The sequence below is a fragment of the Stegostoma tigrinum genome, chromosome 1, assembly GCF_030684315.1.
Source record: "Stegostoma tigrinum isolate sSteTig4 chromosome 1, sSteTig4.hap1, whole genome shotgun sequence".
NCBI classification, from domain to species: Eukaryota; Metazoa; Chordata; class Chondrichthyes; order Orectolobiformes; family Stegostomatidae; genus Stegostoma; species Stegostoma tigrinum.
In genome coordinates, this window is record NC_081354.1 from 19597305 (window position 1) to 19613971 (window position 16667).

The 16667-nt window shown below is 36.6% G+C and overlaps 1 protein-coding gene across 3 annotated transcripts in view; it reads left to right on the forward strand.

Annotated features, from left to right (window-relative positions):
* The window catches only part of LOC125457457 (TBC1 domain family member 14-like), a 73732-nt gene extending 62385 nt beyond the window's left edge, over nucleotides 1–11347 (forward strand). For all 3 annotated transcript variants that reach the window (XM_048541656.2, XM_048541663.2, XM_059639129.1), the window contains 5 exons: nucleotides 31–102; nucleotides 2342–2470; nucleotides 4351–4460; nucleotides 6271–6529; nucleotides 7453–11347. In XM_048541656.2, the coding sequence (XP_048397613.1) occupies nucleotides 31–102; nucleotides 2342–2470; nucleotides 4351–4460; nucleotides 6271–6529; nucleotides 7453–7518 (636 nt within the window). In that variant the 3' untranslated portion in view covers nucleotides 7519–11347. The remainder of the gene's footprint in view (nucleotides 1–30; nucleotides 103–2341; nucleotides 2471–4350; nucleotides 4461–6270; nucleotides 6530–7452) is intronic.
* The last annotated feature ends 5320 nt before the right edge of the window (nucleotides 11348–16667 follow it).

Sequence of the window (16667 nt, forward strand, 5' to 3'; positions counted from 1 at the left end):
CATAAAGCTGATATTTCTTTATTTTCACAGGGAGGTCCTTATTATGATGTGCTGCACAGCATTTTAGGTGCATACACCTGTTACAGACCTGATGTAGGATATGTAAGTCTCTTGCATATTTGCCATGCTTGCTGCTCTCTTCTACTTTTTTTGCTGTAGAAGACATTACTTAAAACCTTCCTCTTTGACAAAGTGTTTTAGGTCACTTCAGTGTTAAATTTTGTATGCTAACAACTGTAATATTTGGAAGTCATTATAAGTAAATGAACTGCCACGATTAAGAGATTTCTGTTTCTGGTTTTAAGTCTATCATGAGCTCAGAAGTATTCATGCTACCTCTGGAGGAAGGATGAGCATGCTTTCACATGATAATATGGCTTAATTCTATGTTTTTTTTAATTTTAACAATACAGCACAGATTGTTAATGGCCCTCGATGTTGCGCCAACATGTGAACTAATCTAAGCCCATCCCCCTACACTGTTCCATCATCATCCATGTGCTTATCCAAGGACTGTTTAAATGTCCCTAATGTGACTGAGTTAACTACCTTGGCAGGCAGGGCATTCCACGCCCTTACTGCACTCTGAGTAAAGAATCTGCGGCAATGTAGGATAAGGGAAAATTGAGTAAAATGTTAGGTCAATCAATATAATTTGTTCATATACTCTTGTGATGTTGACAGTGCTCTGATTGCAGGTTACCTTATTGGTCACACTAATTTGGGAAGATCATGAGAAAGTAGTTAGCATCTAGGAAAATGTCGAGAGAATGAGAAATGTTGCCTAAGCAAAACAACTGTAAATGCTGAAACTGAAATAAAACATAACTGCTGAAAATTCACAGAAGACTTGTTGACAAGACAAAGCATCAATTAATATTTTGGTCATAGAATTTTTCAGGACTGACATGAGATCTTATTATTCTTGTCAAATCTTACAGTAATGCACTGTTTCCTTGTGTCCTACATTTATGTTTTTAATTGTGACTACTTTTACGCCCAAAATAAATATGATGGATTAAACTTTGTCTTTCCGATTGTACTAACCAATGGGTCAGTGGTGTGATGCTAATCTTCAAATGTTGAAACTTTTATTGTCATATGTATCATAAATCCAATGGAGTGCCATGTTTCATGACTTTCCTCTGCGCTGTAGCACCCCAAATTTTTCATGGATGGAATTAGAATACTCTCTGCCTTTATTATCGCACAATTGGGTCACTTAGCTCAGTTGACTTAATGGGTGATTTGCAACGTAGTGTGATACCAAAAAGCATGGGTTCAATTCCGTCACTGGCCAAGGTAAACGTGAATGTCCCTCCTTCTCGACCTCAGCCTTAGCCTGAGGTGTGGTGACCCTGATGTTAAATGCAGCGCCAGTTGCCCCCCGCCTCCCCGGGTCTATGATGATATTACTGTACCATCTCGCTGTGTAACAATGCAGTGTAATTTGGAATTAACTCACCTGAAGGTCACACTTGCATTCCTTTGCCTCTTCACTTTCATTGGTTTCTGGGTCATAATGTTGGTTTATGTGGGAGCTGGCCTTACCCCATTATTAGCTTAGTCTCACCAAAGATTGAATAGTTAGTTCAAAATGCACTTTATCTGCTGTATTGGGATCTTATTGCTTCTGTATTTCTACAGTTTGGCCATATGTGTAAGGAAGGCTCAAACTGTAATTTTCTGGTAACGGATGGAGAATAAGCTCCTTTAATGCTGTGTTTTATTACTGTTTTGTTTCAGTACTTGCCTTTTTGTTTGAAGTTAAAACATAGGACAGCATTCTTAAATAAATATATACATTTGAACTGTTAGCACTGAAGTGCAAGGCATCAGTAAAAACACGTGCACCAAGCGAATGACCCAGAAGTTATTCTATAAAAGGAGTGTTAATGTGTTCAAATTAGTTTTGTTTGGTTTTAGGGTGCAATTTGTAACTTACTGCTTTGTTGAAGCAAATGTGAACGTTGGGGAAGAGGAAGATGAATTATTCAGATGTGACTTGAATATGTGGTGAATGCTTAAAGATATATTTTAATGTTACATCTGGAAAATACTCTACACTTTATTTTGATGTGATTTGTTTAATGCTAATTGTAAGCAACGCTCAGTACATTTGGCATTGGTATCAATGGTATTACATTTTTATTTTATTAACGAGTCACTTCAAGGCAGTAATAAATGTCAAGATTATTGTCTTAATGTTTGAACAGTTTCCCTTTGTTTTGTAATCATCGTCTGGTTTAGCTAATGACTAGAATATTTTTGTAGATGAAAGCTATTCAGTCAACTAAGTTACATCCACAATATGTTCACTCTGAATTTTCTCTGTTAAAAGGTGCAGGGAATGTCATTCATTGCAGCTGTGTTAATTCTAAATCTGGACACTGCTGATGCCTTCATAGCCTTTGCTAACTTATTGAACAAACCATGTCAAATGGCATTTTTCCGTGTGGACCATGGCCTTGTGAGTGTTTTTTGATGCCTTAGTTGTTGTTATGAATCTGATTTGGTGTAGATGATAGATGAAATATTCATGAATTTTACTTGTTTAATTAAAGGATGGAACTAGAATTCGAGTAATATTCTTCATGAAGAAGGCAGCTCATCACTGCTTTCTCGAGAGCAACTCGGGATGGGTATTAAATGCCAGCCTTGCCAGTAACATTTTTGACCCATAAACAAAAAGTTGTTTTTCTCGTTCTCAGCTAATCTTTTTTTCAAATTAAAGGTGGAAAAGTAGAGGAAAGGATAATTTCCTCTGTATTTAGTTTGTTGACATTTTGACTAATGCAGAACAGTGGTGCTGAGCGGAAGTCACACATTTGAAATGCTTTTGGGGTTGCTAGTGTTTGCAGTTTTGGTCATATATTAATTTGTGTCTCAGAAAAGAATTAATAAATTAAGGGAACTTATTGGTAGTCAGGTTTCATTTGGAATGGGGATATTGCACAGATAACCAACTCTTAAAGTATTGAATGAGTTGGAATTAAAGAAAGTGTAGAAGATTAAAACATCTCATCTTCACAACATAGTCAAGTTCCTGTTTAATGTACTAACTTGCTACAGTTAGACCTTGTACCAAATCTCTAACTGAGAGGGTCAGTAAGTTTGTACACTTTTGAAGCCAATATTTAGATGCTCCTTTCAAAACAAAACACCAGTTGAGATGGGTCTGGAAGAGTCAGAAGAGTAGTGAATAACTCCTGATTGTAATTCACTGCTCATTTCAACCAAGATGCAATCAATTCTAGCGTAGGATCCTTGAATTGCTTTCCTCTCATCTATTATTGTTCAGGCAGTTAGTAGCAGTGACTCAAGATCAGTTCATTTATCATGTTTTTGGGATTAAATCAAAGCTGCTTCTGGTATACATAAACTTTCCATTAACTGGATAAACTTGCTGACATTCAATTGATTGTAACAATTATTTTTAAGCTAAGTGCACGTGTACTGTTGCTTTTCACAAATGTTGAGTTTTATTGTACACAGTGCAGATTGATTATGAATGAATCTTAATTGGTTGTGATAACAGAAATATCTGTTTGCTAGTGTTGTACAATAAACTTCGTTGAAGAACCACAATTTAGAGCACCTGTGTTTAAATTGGTCAGCCATTTGCATTCTACAAAGCAATGATGTTTATCCATTTGCAATGAAGTCCATTCTAAGGATGCTACTGCAAAAGTATATTAAGTTTATGGGGTCAGAGAGAGATCCAGCTCTGCTTCATTATTTTAGACCTCTAGAGGGTCAAAGTTGCTGTAAAATGATGAAAAGCCTGGCGACCAAATGAGCGCTACATACTCTTTAAATTTGCCGAGCTTTAAGCCATGGATGGATTACTTGCGTCAAAAGATCTCCAAAAAACTTTATAGATACTGTAAATGTATTCAAAGAACCTAAATTAATTAAATGCTAATAGGAACTTGCATCAAAATATTAATGGATAGGAAGTCTGCAGCTTGTTATAATGCTGATAGCGTGTAGCAGACAAATGACTTTCAAATCAATACACTGCTTTTTCCTATTTCTTTGAGGAACTTTGTTGTGAATTTCATTTTAAAAGAAGAGAAGGCAGGACAGTAGGGTTGAGAAAGAGTTCAGCCATTCTGAAATGGCAGCCAACCCATTGGGCCAAGTAGTCAAATTCAGCTCCTATGTCTTATGATCTTAAAAGACATAGTTATTTAAGTTTCATTAACAGCAGGCAATAATCTAGAAATGTGAATTTACATTTTGGTAAGCTAAATATTATTATTACTTTTTAATTATGACATTCAGAAAGAAGACTTGGTTATTTGTTATTGTATTATATATTGATGCACAACTTTTCCCCTTGTTTAGATGTTGAAATATTTTGCAGCCTTTGAGGTATTCTTTGAGGAAAACCTACCAAGGTTATTTGCACATTTCAAGAGAAACAACCTTACCCCAGATATTTATTTAATTGACTGGTAAGCAATGTTCTACTGTTCTCTGTTTGCACGGTACCATGAGGTTTTTGGCTTTTAACTAATTTACAAAATAATCCTAGAGCCCGTTATTATTAATATCCTTACACACTGCATTGGAAGGTAAAGTATAATTGAACATCTTTCCCATTATCATGTACTGTCCCACTGTGAATGGGAAAAGTTAAGCCAGAAAACAATTAAGTAAAATCTGTTTATTTAAATCAATGAGAACTCTAGCTCAATATTTAGTTGTTTTTTTTCCCCCACCATGTTTGGAATCGTTTGATAATTATGTCCACTTTCCTGTGACTTCGTACAAAGACAAAATGAAGTGTAATCTTCAGTCGAGTGGCATTCAAGAATATCAACTAGTTAGACTACCGTACATAGATATGTATTGTTTTGCCTTTGTTTTTTAGATTTCTCGAATAAAGATGAATGTTCATATTAGTGTGGAAACTACCTATGCCACACTGTTCAAGCTTTGCACAATAAATTGTCTATAGAACTAAATGATGCTAACCATTTTCTGGTACCATAAAAGTCCACTCCAAAGGTAGCACTTGTAGCAATAATTGTACCAAGTAAGGGATTACCACACTCGTGACAACTTAGAGGCTGTACTGGGTTTTCTCCAGTCTGGTCTTCACACAGTTTCGATGGTTTCTTTACAGTTTGTTGAAATCTAACCACTTTAATAATATTCTGGGTGCAGTTGCTTACTATTACTAAGTAAGGTTTTCTTATTTTGTGGAACAGGTTCTGGTTCCGTTCTTTTTAGTATCCATCATCTACAGCAAATCACATGAACACCAATATACACAATAAAAATGAATGAGACTACTTATCTTTGCTCACCCATAATTATACTGTCTGGCTGATAGTGGCACTACAGATCCACTGATGGAAGAGTGTATTTACAATATGACATAATCTACAGGCAATTTCAATAAATTTGGACATTCACAGCTATTTTTAAAAGATTAATGTACAGTGCACAAAAATGTAACACTTATATTGCACTGCCAGTCGCTTCACAAGTTTGTATTTTGTGCTGTTTGAAACATTGGCAATATTTTTTTTTAAATTTATCATGGATTTCTAAAGGTAACAAAGGTGAGGTGCCAAATATTGCAGGGCAAATGCTTGCCTTTTCTGGCTACAGTCCTAACAATATGAAAGCCACATGTTTGTATTTAAGATCTGAAAATAAACAAAGCTGCATTTCTTTAAAGTGTATGGCTTTATAAGTTATATAAATAGGTCCATTAATCATATAAGGTGCTGAAATCCCCCCATGTTCAAGTGTGATCCTTAAGTTGGTATTATAGAGCTTCATTCCATTAAGTAGAATTGTGTGTTTGCAGGAAATATGTTTAAATTACTGTGAATTTACTGGAGGCTGCGGGGCTACCTTTTTCTGAGTGGTGTGTCTATGGAACAAGCTGCCAGAAGACGTGATGGAGTTGGATACAGTTACAACATTTCAAAGGCATCCTGGATGGGTACATGAAAAGGACAGGTTTAGAGAGATATGGGTCAAATGCTGGGCATATGGGACTTGATCAGTTTAGGATATCAGGTTGACATGGACGAGTTGGACCAAACCGTCTGCTTCCGTGCTGTAAAACTGACTCTAAATAGGAAGGTCCCTAGCTAGATTGACTTGAACAATATATTTTCAATAGTAAAGTAATTTTCTACCTGTCTGGAATGTTGGCTATTTTTTATTTAAGGACTAAATATTTCATTACTATTGCAATTCTTAAATTATATTGAACGTACAATGGTTGCATTTAATTCCCTTCAGGATCTTTACTCTGTACAGTAAATCTTTCCCTCTGGACCTTGCATGTCGTGTCTGGGATGTATTCTGCCGTGACGGAGAGGAGTTTCTCTTCAGAACTGCTCTGGGAATCCTCAAACTATATGAGGATGTTTTGACCCAATTGGATTTTATCCACATGGCACAATTTCTGACCAAACTTCCTGAAGATATGTCATCCGAGGACCTTTTTGGAGCCATTGGAACCATTCATTTGCAGAGTAGAAATAAAAAGTGGGCTCAGGTAAGTATGACATAAAGCTGTCATGGAAGAAAGATACTACAATGTATTGATTTTTTTTCAACATTTAAATTATTGCAAAAATCAATTTTAAATTAAGTAACTTCCATCAGTCAAATTTATGATGTAAATTGTAGAACTAGGCTGAATTTTATTGTGGTTTTTGGGACACGTGCAGCTGATGTTGCTTGTCAATCCAACCTGTAGGCAGAGATAATGGGAAGGGTCTAGGCCGGAAATGTCAGCTTTTGTGCTGCTGCTTGGCCTGCTGTGTTCATCCAGCTCCACACTTTGTTATCAATCTATAGGCAGTCTCCTTTTAATTTCTCCTTTTTTGTCAGAGATCTTTCCTAACCTGGCTTGTTCCAGAAGTTAACTCCACTAATCTGTGTTTGCAAGCCATGGAGGTCTCTGTTCTACCATGTGAATTTTCCCAATTGTAAAAAATATAACACACTACAAACAGTTCCTTAATTCCTCTGAGAGAGGTATCCATCGAGTACTTATCTTTTCAGCAGTTCCTGAAGTGCCAGCTTTGATCCAATGCCATTTTCTTTCCACTCCCTAATCCCTTATGCTTCTTGAACACCTTTGTGTTGCCTACAGAAGAGTATCAATGCTCAATTGGCTCTGTCTGCATTGAGTTGACTTGTTTGCGTATTGCAGTTATCCATTGGAACAATCAAGAACCTAGAAATTGAGTTGACAAATGTATTTCTTCATGCAACATGCTTAAAAATAGAAGCAAGGAAAGGCTATATAAGCTGGTGTACTGACTGGACCAATCAGTATGATTATGGCTGATCTTTAAGATTAATTACATTTTCCCACCTGGTATAAACCCAATTTATCAAGATTTAATAGATAATCTAAAATATTGCAGTGGTTTCAGGAGTTTTTAATTTTGAAACATTTTTCACACTCAGGTATTATCGGCATTGCAGAAAGATACGAAGGAAGTGGACAAAGGAAGCCCAGCTCTGAAACGATGACCAACATATTGGAACATTTGCTGTCAGATTGCAGTATGTTATGGCCGTTTATATGCAGAAATGCAAATCAGATCTTGTAAATTGCAGAGTTGGGGTTCTTATTATGTTTTATAATTATCCTCGAGTTACCTGATACACTGAAGTTAGCCTTAAAAGAATACATATGCATAATTGAAATCATGGATACAACCATTAGAATCTTGAATGGCCTCATTCTTGCCTATCATGTGGTGTTACTTTAGTTGAACAATTTTAAATCTTATAGTACAACAGAAGTACTGACTAGCTGTTTTTGATCAACTTTTGCAGAAAGCATTTTATTTCCATGGCACTGCCTGTGAGGTCACACATCTGATCAATGTGATTTATCAAATGCTTGTGTCCAATCTCAAAAAACATGTTATGGAATAGGGTCATAAATTTGACAGCATGCTTTCTCTTGCAGTTTGGCTCACCTTATTTCATGTTACATTTTAGTAATGTTGAACTTAGACCACAAATCCATGTTTCAAACCATTTTATAGGCTTTTATAGCTGGAAGCATCAGTCTTGATCTCAGTGTCAAAGGTGTTGTAACTTCATGCTCCGCCTTTTTTTAATTCTAGTTTTTTAAATGGATATCTGCATCCCTAGTGATTTGACCCACACCTTGTCTCACTTTGAGTTCAAGATCACTGATTGTGGCTGTACCATTGCTGTTTATCACGCCACTGGTACTTTTCATAAGCTTCACATTAGGATGCAATCGTCATTTCACTGCTTAGGCAAATAAATATCAGTGTAAAGTTAAACATATTCGATAATGTACATAAATGATTTTCAGGAGCAGTGTTTCTTTTTGTTACAAACTTTCTCCATCAGCAATAATGGTTATAAAACTTCCATCTTCATTCATTTTGTGAACAGTGCTACAATCAATTACTGTATCCACTGCAGTTAGTAAAAGAGAAGTTAGCTTCTGCGTGTCATTGAGTTTAATGTTGTTTCATAGTACAGTAAGTTGCCATTAGTGCGGAGTGCTTGTACAATCAAATGTGTGGCAAATTACTTGTCAATATCCAACCTGAAGCTGGTTTCTGTGATCAAACAGTAAGTGGCTTGCTGTACCACAAAGGTTAAAAAGGGAAGTTAATTAGCAGGTTTTTTAACAGCTGCTGAAAATTGTTCGAAACACTCATTTATAATTACTGAACTGCACCACTAGCTTCATATTATCCTTTGATCTACTGAAAATATGAATGTGGCACCGAACAGTTTGAGTTCTGGTTGCCAGATAAATCACCTGCTTGGGTCCAGTGACTCAGTGAAAAAGATGGATTTGTCTAACTCATGATAACCAAAAGTAATTGAGTCTAATTCTGATACTGTCCTTAGTTAGCAACTCTTAACTCAAACTGGGGATTAGAAATTCAGACACAGTCCCGGGTCCTAATTGCTATGCATTATTTCCATTGGAAGGTCCACGTATGAACATCTGGTGGGAACGAAAATGGGTTGGTCTGTAAGGCAGCATCATATGGTGCCATTTAGTTGATACCTTCAAGAAAACCTTTTAAAAAAAGACTGGCTGCAGTTTTGAAATCCAATGCATGTTCATAAATTAGCTGCTAATTCAAATAATTATATCACTGAATTAAATTATCACCTTGTAATTGTTCCAAATTTATTTTAATTTGGAGTAACAAAGTACATGAAATAAGAATTTTTCAAAATACGCAAATTAATATTTCTGGATTTTGTCTGTTCTTAAGATAACATTTGTGAGTAGATTTGCATGGTAGCACACCCCAAGTGGCACCAGTCCATTTTGAGCTTAAACATTGAAAGTTGATGAGCATTTTTAACACTGGCATAATTGCCATTCAGCCCTGCTCCATCTTGATGCAACATGTACATTCCAGCAGGAGTAACTTAATATTGCACTGGCAATTGTTCTCCCTCATCGGCTATGAGAAATGAATTCTACATCTAACGGTAGCAGCTCATCATTTGTAAGTGGCCAACAGCTGACTTGCGTAAACAATGAAGTAGAATCTGCAACTTTAAGGTCTGTTTAGCATAAACAAACACCAAGGTACCACTGATAAGATGTTTTGACCATGCAAAGTTATTGAGCTCCATTCTGAATTGAGCCCTAATTGTGAAACTTGTTTTTTTAATAAAATTTGTTATGATACACTGAGGTGAGTTACTGAATTAACAGTAATGTGCAATTTGCTCATCAGGACAGTTGCTGATCAACATATCAGCAGTAACTTCCTGAGTTGTGAGCTAACACCAAAATGGCAACATCTAGTTGCATCACCTGACCTTGTATTCCATATTGTCAGGTTAATATGTTGTAAAGTATTCAGGTCAACTTCTGCTAAAATGCTTCCAAATTATTGCATTCCGATAACCTTAAACACTGATTATATTTCACTATGATGCTGTGTATCAATGTACAATCAAGTGTGTGTGTGTGTGTGTGTGTGTGTGTGTGTTTTTAAGCTTCCATTTTTTTTGCATCTCTGAAGATAAGGAAACTCTGGTTTATGAGCAGAAAGATGTGATGACCTCTGAGTCTCAATGTCATTTTTAGTTTGTGTACATATGGCCTGAGATTTCCTTTTGAGGAATGTAGATGTCACAATCAACTGTTTCACACTTGTGATCATTATGCAAATTAGTCAGTAAATTAACATGTTTTAGGAATTTAAGTAGTAGAGATGAGGCAGCACCAAATCATTCCCAAATTGAAAAGTCAACATACAAAACTGATCCTATACTTGAAAACTTTGCTTGTAACCTAACAGAGCAAGAAATTCTATATTTTTAGGTTTGAAATTTTAATTAAAACAAAATGTATGTTATATGACACAAGTACAGGAATACTTTTTTTTGGGTAATGTGCAAAGTCAGCTAGGTTAAAGTTAATTTTTTACCTGGGTGTAAATTTCTTTCAAAAACTGAAGATACAGGACAGCAGGACCATTATCTCGATAGAGCCAACAGTGAGCTATAAACTAAGCCACTATTTCCCCACTGACTGCTGTAGGAGATACGAATGGAATGATGTTGAAAGCCGGTTAGCAGAAGGTAACTTATTTGCACTTGTGTAGTAAATACATTATATAAAGCATGTCTAACTTGTACTTGTTAAGCTACTTTTTTTTCAGTTTTTGGCGCATCACATAGATAAAGATTTATTGTGGTAGTATGACGAGTTAAATGCTGCAATAATAAAATACTTGCACAGTTTCTTTTTGAGAGAATTTATCATGAAATATCCCTCATTTGGGGTGCTGTTGAGAATAACATTTTCCTTAATTTGGTTAGATTTGAGGTACTCAGTGACAGAACAATGCAATTGTGATGTGTATATAAATCTCAATCAAATTAGATTGTTTCAAGTTGTACAGATTGAAATATTTAAAGACTTTGTTTCGTTTAATTCTGTTTTGGATGATCATGCTCAGTACCTTTTTCCTTCTTGTTGCAGTGCGATTTATTTCTTATACTTTTTTTGAGATGGGTGACACTCCTGACCTTTGTTTCTGTTGTTTTGACACTGGAAGTGATTTTAACTGCTTTAATTGTATAATCACTGGAATCTAATAGACATTGTTTCAACTTTATGAACTAATACTTTAAGTGCACCTGCAGTTTTTAATAATGGTACATACCCTTTTAATCTTTATGGTATGTTCGGTTGAAAACTGAGCAGACTGGAGAGTGTTTATTCAGCCGATTGTGAAAGAAGCTATGATTACAGAATATAAAATTTTCCTTCAAATGTAAATAAGATGTTTTTGTAAAAAATCTCTAAATAAAGAAATAGTGAAATGTTTGACATTGTATGTTTTTGATCTCATTCTGCAGTTCCAAAACCTACCTTTATAATAAAGTTCAGATGCCATTCAGGAGCCAAGTTTAAACAAAAGCAATGAGATACTTAAAGTCATCAATTTGCCAATATCTGTAACATCAGGGCTTAGTTCAAAAGATGGAATCAGCTATCATGACAGTGGCTTCAGCAGGTTTTTGGCAGCTTGTACTTAAGTTTAACCATCACCATATCATTAGCTAAATGCAGCATTGTATTCTTTTCAGTCTCCTTATATATCCTGTATTTGAAATGTCATAGCATTGCTCTATCATTTTTGTTAAAATACATGTTAAACTTGCAGTGTAAAAGTTTGAAGCTTGGCTTTTATTAAATGCCTGTCTGTTGGGTGATAAATTGCTTGTTATACTCTACAAAGGCATTCCGTTTCCTTGGTGTAAGGACATGTTAATCATTACAAAGAGTAATCAAGTGGAGATTACTGATATAAAAAAATCAGTGTGCCAATTTTTTGTCTTTTCTGTCTTCCTACAATGCAATGCAATTAATGTAAATTATTCTTAGTTTTTCGGTAACTTTATTGAGGCTGTTATCTTCTCAGATCTCAGGGTAAGGTAGATAATTGAAATAACTGTTCATTTAAAGATAGAACTTACCATCTAACCTCAACTGTTCAACTTGTGACTTCACCCTGATAAAAGAGCTGCGCTCTCGCAGCTTGTGGATGCAAATAAATCTGTTGGACTATAACCCCTCGTGCTGTGTGACTTATGACCTTGTCCACCTCAGTCCAATATTAGAACTTCCATATCATGTACATTAGCTCACACCTGGAGCTCCATTTCATTGAATTTTTTTTTCCTGTAAATTGAAGCAATGTCGCCGAGATTCAAAAATGGTAACAGTTAAATTGTAAATGCAAGTTCTGGCTTTGGTCAATTATTATTAGCTGAGTGTTTGGACACGTCAGAGGCAAAATTGTGCACTCAAGCCCCACTCCAGGTGTACATTTGCTAAGACTTAACATAGAACATAGAACATTACTACAGCACAGTACAGGCCCTTCGGCCCTCTGTTGTGCCGACCTGTCATACCGATCTGAAGCCCATCTAACCTACACTGTTCCATGTACGTCCATATGCTCGTCCAATGACAATTTAAATGTACCTAAAGTTGGCGAATCTACTACCGTTGCAGGCAAAGCGTTCCATTCCCTTACTACTCTCTGAGTAAAGAAACTACCTCCGACATCTGTCCTATATTTTTCACCCCTCAATTTAAAGCTATGCCTCCTCGTGCTCGCCGTCACCATCCTAGGAAAAAGGCTCTCCCTGTCCACCCTATCTAACCCTCTGATTATCTTTATTTGTCTCAAGTCACCTCTCAACCTTCTCTCTAACGAAAACAGCCTCAAGTCCCTCAGCCTTTCCTCTAAGACCTTCCCTCCATACCAGGCAACATCCTAGTAAATCTCCTCTGCACCCTTTCCAAAGCTTCCACATCCTTCTCTCTTTCCAAAGCTTCCACATCCTACTTGCTGATAATTCAGTACAGACCTGGGTGATGCAATTCCTGGATGCGCTGTCATTTGCATGAAAAATAAACCAAAGCTTTATCTACCCATTTATAAGAAGTGAAGAGTGAAAGGTCAAGTGTCCAATGTCTTTAACCAGCATTTATCCCTCAACCAAAACAACTGAAGAATCGAGTTATCTGGTAGAATGTCTAAGTGCTGTGGGGAAGAGGCTGGTCAACATAAGGTGGTTACTGTTTGTTTGTATTTGACATGTAGTCATTTTTTAAAATTGTAGATAAGTGACAACGAAGCACTGCATTTCTGGGCACATAGATGTAACTATACCATTCTTTTTGCTTAGAGGAAGAGATGGGATGTACAGTGGGTGATGTTCCAGCAGAGACCAACTACTTTCACTTGTTGCTAATCCCGAAATATCTTCTAGAGAAAACCAAACTTAACTGGACTTTCAACTCGGTGGAAATTCTATTGAGTTGGCCTCTCCAATTTTGCATAATCCTAAACCACAGAAAGACGTCATTTGGTTCATTCTATTGTATCAGACTTTTCTGAGTAGCTATCCAGTTTGTCCTACAATCCTGACCTTACCTCGTGGCCTACAAATTATTCCTCATGCATTAACTTCCCTTACTGAACATTCCTTTTAATGCTTCCACAATTTCAGGTCATAAATTACGTACACTATTTTCATATCAGATCATACTAAAAACTGATGTGATTTTTTATTTTAAACTTACACAATATCTCAATTCTCCTATAAAATTTGAACACAGTTGCCAAGTTGTATGCTGATAGTATCCTTGAGTCAGTCTCCTGATTACATTTGTAATAACCTGGCTACAATAGCTTCTGACGCATTTAATCTTAAACTTATTCCAGTACTAACTTTTAGACAGCTAACATTAAAACACCTCGCCCACCATGAAGGAATTGTACAGTGCAAGATCAAGCTGTGGCAAGAATCTGGCAGCATGTGGACCAGCTTGAGATATGACTTGGGTTTTGCTAACCTTTTCAAGTCAAGATGCAGATTAAGCCATTTAACATAGTGACCCTTTGCCTTGTAGAGCCAAATGATTTCATGCTGTTGACTTTGAACAATATTTAGTGTTTCTAGATATAAAACCTATTTCAAATGCAAGGATGTTTTTCAGGTCACTTTTGTAGCTTTTCATTCTCAATCATGTATTGTTATCGAAAGCCATCAAATTCCATAAAACCTTAACCATCCATTCTATTGTATGTCCTTATTGAGTTTCAGAACACACTCACGAGGTGTTAGCTGTAGTTCCGTCAGCAGTACTGTTACCTCATACTGGTACAATGGCAGTCATTGAAGTGGCATGTTGGGGCCTGACAGCTCTTAAAACATATAAAACATTTGCTTCCAACCACACGAATTCTATTACCTCACTCTCTTGGTTCAGGAAAAAAAATTCCCTTTCTTGCCAACACTATTACTGGCAGCTGTCAGAGAACAAACTACATTTTTCAAATACAACTATCTGAAGCATTGACCACTGCTGGATTGTAGTTGTTTCTGCTTCTCAATAATGATACAGTTTTGCACCCCAATCCATGAAAGAGTCCCTTCTTTGTCACTAACAGGACTGCAGCATGTGACGATCGCTTAGTTTCAAGTCTCAGATATTGATGCAGTGGTAAATCAATCTGCAATGCCATCTTCAGCCCTGGTGTGTCTCATCTTTTTGCCTAGTATCTACCGATAGAGTTGTCATAGAGCAGATGAGGAATGTCAAAACAGAGTCATGGCAGTACAGCTTTCACAAAATCCTTTTGCATCTTATCCATGTATTAATTTCCCATCTGATAGGACTAATCTGTGGAACATGTGGAGAAATAGTGCAATGTGGGAATAAGCTAGATGTGCAGAAGACTTCAGATGCAGGTGGTCTCTTCATAGTCAAGACCTTATCTTCTGATTTTTTTAAAAAAAGACATGCTTTCAAAACGTTTAGTCTTTCAGTTATCAGGTTACATGCAAAAGTGCCAAACTCCAAGGGAAGCAACTGTTCATACTGCGTGAGAAAAAGGTATTGTTTGTCCAATCAACTCTGATCAAGGATGACCTGAATGGAATTTGAAGAAAATTTAAAGATGAATTTTCAGGTTCGAACGGGATATGAGTGGAAACATGAATTTGTTTATGCCAATATAACAATGAAAGAAACAATAAAATGGTTTTTTTTTCAGTTGGTATAAGTATTGCCATTCTAGCCAATAACTGATCTTTGCAGTTTCTTTGTGAAGCCTCATCCAGTGATGCATTTGAGATTTCTTTGTGATGTAGTTATATTAAGAATTGCTTTGCGGTGCTGAGTATAAACCAGGAGTGAAGTAGTGAAACAAAGCAGCCATTTGTGTTTCTGTTTACATTTTACATGAAATGGCTGAAGTTAAAAAAAGTCAGCAAAAATGCAGCTTGTTTCACACAAAAGCAAAATTTCTGGAGTAGCTCAATCCCAGATAATTTCTGTGTGCAGGGGAGAGAATAGCATTTTGAGAGGTTTTTCCATGGTTTGAAATTAATTCCAGTGCGCATGGAGGTTCACCTCTTTTGCACTAGACAGAATTAAGTCTTCCGTGCTTGTTACAAATTAGAAATCTCGATTTAAGGCAATGTTGCTGTTTGCTTTTATTTTTCTGAGTAACTGTCCCCAGAGTATTGGCTGTAGTGTAACAATAAACACAATGTGGCACCTGACTCAAGAAAACAAGGTGGTTATAGAGACGAGCCAAGGGAGTAGAGCAGCCAATTTACCTGTCACAAGAACACACCTGACAATGTTGGCCTTTTGTCAAGGTAATTGTAAAATGCGAAAGGAAGAACTTTGTACTCCTGCTTCCTCCCACCACCACCCGCAAACACACACGGCTTCTGAGGAGGACATTCTTTGTTGAACACAGTCCCAAAAATCATTGATCTGTCATTCCAGGATTTAGACTGGGAATTGTACTCATTTCGTGTTCGATAGTGCTGACTCTATGATGTGTGAAGGGCACAGGGAGCATACTTCATTTGCAAGGGGGTTGGCAGCTTCAGGCACCCAGCAACTAGATTGGAAACTCCGACACATCACCTTTTAGAGACTACTCATTGGAGAACTTCACTCATTCCATTTGGATTCCTTAGGGAGCTGGTATGGTCCGAAACATACTACAGTGTATGCTTCCATTTCTCAGCCTCTGTTTTACTTGGTGAATTTGACTCCCTATCATATGAGTTTTAATGCGGGTCAAGTTACATCAGACTCTTCCAATTATGAAAATTTAACCGTTAACCAGTTCATATTTTGCTTCCTTGTTAATTCTTCTGCTTTATGTTCTCCCTTTTACTTTTCCTGTCGCTTTAGATCACATTCTATCTATTTACTTTGTCGGCTTCCTCGAGTCTTACTGTCGCTGTATTCTATCCTTTAGGATAGCATTTTTCACATTTCTAATCAGATATTAATAGTCTGCTATGTTTTATTTGCTTAGAATATTCAGCCTGAAATTTCATTGGGTAATCTGATTCCCTGTTCAGATTCAAGTGACCTGACTGGATGTTATAGACTGCAGTATATAAATCCCCATTTTGCAGCAAATAATTCTATGATAAAGACAACGCAGCAGGTTCAGTTTTGCAGCTCATATACACATTTAGCATTGTCCTTGCTTCACAAGTCAGTGCAGGTGACTAAGTAGGTAGTACAGGCCATGTTGCTAGAAGATATGTTATTTTTAAGACACAAACAGCAGACCAAGTGGGGCAACTAACAAATC